We start from the raw sequence: 3589 nt of genomic DNA, 5'->3' as shown, positions 1-3589 counted from the left end.
AGTGGCATAATAATTAGTGCCACATAAAACTGAGGCAGTGACTTGCGTAAAGAATAACTATTATACGAGTGCGAGTGCGAGTCGTAGGTTACTGCTCGTAGAATGAGGTGAGGTGAGGTGGTGAGGTGCCACTGCTTGCTGCCCCACTAATGATGACGCTTGGGGTGGACGTACGTAATGATTCGCAATTACCAGTCGTAATAAAAATCAACATGAATGCTTTTTTGTTTGCTTCTGCTTCGGCTTTTCCACCAATCAATACGCTGGATAATGGAGGTGTTTTATTTTCCGGAAAGGAATTCCAATATTTCACCGCCAGATAGGATTTGCTTTAAAAACTCCAAATCAAAATACCTGAGTAATAATTTGGGTAATTTTTCTATTTTATGTATTTTTGAAGGGAATTTTTTATTTATTTTTTTTTTATTTATTTTTATTATTTTTTTAAGTTATTTTTTTTATTTTTTTTTTATTTATTTTTTTTCTTTATTTTTTTTTTCCTCTTTAAGTTACGTGGTCCCCCCCCCCCCCAAAACCCCGGGCGCGGGGGGAGGAAGCCACGTGGTCGGTGCCCCCAGCGCCTGTTCCCATCCTCACGCCTGCATTGTCTATTGTCTGGGGGCTCTGTTCCGTTCCCTACTGTCTGTTGCTACAGTCTGGCGCCACCTGCCTTAAGTATGTAATTCCCAACACTAATAGGCATTTACCAGCACTGGAATCCTGTATCTTCTGTGACTTGCAACCCAACACACAAATCAACGCAGCTCTCACTCCACTCCACTAATGTTGAGAGCAATCCACTGAGTGGAGTGTTAGCATCTGTGGAGTACATTCCACCGCCGAATTGTTGCCAGTAAATAAACTGCCCAAATTTGTCTAATGCGCTGCTCCCCCCCAAAACAGCCCCCACCCAACCTTTGTCGAGTTTTGTACTCCTGTGGCAGCCATTGTCTTTGCTCCTCGTTCTGTGCATAATTCACGAGTTCAAATTGCCAAACGCCACATAAATGTACAAGCAGGCACGTATTTATATATCTTACGAATCTCTCCCCCCACCACTCCACTCCCTCTTCCGCGCTCCACCGAAAAAAAACCCAACAGCAACAAAAATGTAAGCAGTGTGTAAGGGTGTGCTCTTTTTTTTTCTCTCTACTTATTCTTTGGCGTTTTATATACGAGTATATATGTAGGTGGGATATGTACGTGTGTGTGTGTGTGTGTGTGTGTGTGTGTGTGGGTTTTAGGTCGCCTGTGACTTTGTGGCTTGCATGCAAATTTTATGTTTTAATAATAAGTCTGTGGCATGCAAGCATCGCATATTTTATGCCAATTGCTGTGTGGGGCAAAAGGAGAAGAAAGGGCAGGCAGGGCAGGTACTACACCTGGATTCAGGCCACACAGGCAGTCAATCCTTCAGGCAGTCAAGTTCTTTCCCTTCTAGAAGTTCTTCTGTTTTGTCTGTCGTCGTTTAGTTAGCCTTTCATTCAGTTAGCCTTCCATTCAGTTAGTCTTTCATTTATTCACTCATTCAGTTGGTCATTCATACCGGGAATCCATTTAGCGGTTTCTTTTTCCTAGCCATGGCACATCCTTTGGTTTCCTAATCGTTTGGGCCCGTCCCCATGCGCAACATTTGGTTTAGCAGCTGCACACATGAAAATTGATTAAAGTTTTAATGAAAATTGATTGCATTTATGGTTTTATTCGAGAGAGAGAGAGAGGGGGGGAAAGTAGAAATGTTCAAATGTAGAGCAGAGCAATGCCCAATGTCCAATGGGCAGGTGCAGGTGCAGGTGCAGGTGCAGTGTGAAGTTCGTGTGGTCATGCAAAATGCAAATCCATGGGAATGAAATACGAGTACGAGTTTGAGTTTGATTGCCCGCTATTTTGTGACCTGACCGAACCATTGCCACGTTTTTTACGAGTGCTTTACAGTGGAATTGAAAATGGCAGGCAAATTGGATGGAAGTTTGCTTGAAAGTAAGTCTTAAAGACAAACAAAAGAAAAAAAGAAAAGAAAAAAGAAAAAAAGAAAAAAAAAAAGAAAAAAGAAAAAAGAAAAAAAAAGAAAAAAAAAAAAAAGAAAAGAAAAAGAAACTAAAAAGAAAATCCAAAAACTTCGAAAAAAAAAATTATAATAATAATAACTTTACTTGAATTTTGAAAAGCATTACATAAGTGTGTGAAAAGCAAAGCTGGAACTCTGTTAACTACCTGGGAAGGGTGTAACCAATTTAATTGCGTTTTTCAAATCCCACTGTGTGCCTTTCATCTTTCTGCTGATGTTTGAGGTTTTCTCTGGCATGAATTTTCCTTTCTCACTTAATTAAAAATCGCACTCGGTTTTGCTGACGCGTGCAACACGCACTACCCCCAAGAGAGAAAGACAGAGAGAGAGAGAGAGCACTGGAAAATGTGGAAAATGGGCAATTTTATTCGTTCAACTAGCAAAAAAAAAAAAACAAAAAAAACAAATCCAAGAATACAAAGTAGCATTGTAGCAAAGCAGCAAAGTCCTTTCTTCGCTTTAGCAGGACTTGAAAATGGTTGCATTTACCTCATACTTGCAGAGCTTTTGCTTGGTCACACCATCCTTGGGATTGAGGCCAAAGACAGTGCCCTCCAGCGTGTACAGGGTATTCGGATGATACATGAACTTCAGCAGGGCCGTGTCCGGCGGCACCTGGATCCTGTTCATCATGTAGACACCGACCTTCAGCGGACAGGCGAGACTCATGTTGCTGGCCCCCTTCGAGAGCATCAGCTTGGCCACATTATTCCAGGCGGCCACATGTCGCATGTACTTCCAGAAGTCGCATGTCTTTGTCGTCGCATTGTACAGGGTGCGTGGCAGTTCGGTGCGCGACGACGCACCGCCGCCATTCCGTTTGCGTGGCTGCTGCAGCAGCACCAGCTGCCACAGCGGTATGGCCACATCCTGGCGCACTGTCGTCACCGACGACAACGAGTTGTTCTTCTCGAACATTTTCATCTTCAGGCTATAGCTGGGCGTGTCCCACGTCCGTATACCCACCAGCTTCATCGTATAGCAATACTGTTGGAGGGCAAAAACCAAAAAGGCAAATCTCTTTGAGTATTTGAAACATATTTTCGAGGTACTTATACAACGGATATCCGGCACAGCACCTGCTTGGAGTACGGCAGGCAACCGATCAGCGTCAGTATTCCCATCCATTGTGTACAGTGGCTGCTCCTCATGTTGTTGGGGCGCGGCCACTTGCCGAGTGACTAACACAGAGCAACAATATTAGCAAGAGCGTAATTCAGTCATTTGGCAGGCACTAATTATGGGCTCCAGTGATTTGTTGTCACACCTCAATTGGATAGATACAATTATTGCCATAATTATGGTATGGATATTCGTTTTCTAATTGTTTTTTAATCGCTGCTGCTGCTGCTGCAGTGGGAGATTATTTGGAATTTGAACCAAACAAGCAGAAAAAAAAAAAATTAGAGAGAAATAGCCTTGAGGCAGGAGTACCGCTCTCAGTCTGCTCTCTGAGAAAAGTTCTTGGGGCTTATCTACGAAATGGAACACAGCTGGGCTTTACCCTTAAATTCCTTTCTC

The 3589-nt window shown here is 42.9% G+C and overlaps 1 protein-coding gene across 1 annotated transcript; it reads right to left on the bottom strand.

The window, feature by feature from the left end:
• Positions 1–2527: 2527 nt before the first annotated feature.
• Positions 2528–3219, bottom strand: LOC111067005. Its single transcript, XM_041595506.1, has 2 exons — positions 3148–3219; positions 2528–3055 (listed from the first exon to the last, which is right to left on the bottom strand). The coding sequence occupies exons 1-2, from the start codon at positions 3217–3219 to the stop codon at positions 2528–2530; spliced, it is 600 nt and encodes a 199-aa protein (XP_041451440.1).
• Between the last annotated feature and the right edge of the window lie 370 nt (positions 3220–3589).

The sequence above is a fragment of the Drosophila obscura genome, unplaced genomic scaffold (genome assembly GCF_018151105.1).
Source record: "Drosophila obscura isolate BZ-5 IFL unplaced genomic scaffold, ASM1815110v1 contig_73, whole genome shotgun sequence".
Classification (NCBI taxonomy): Eukaryota; Metazoa; Arthropoda; class Insecta; order Diptera; family Drosophilidae; genus Drosophila; species Drosophila obscura.
This window is presented reverse-complemented; position numbering and strand designations above follow the sequence as displayed.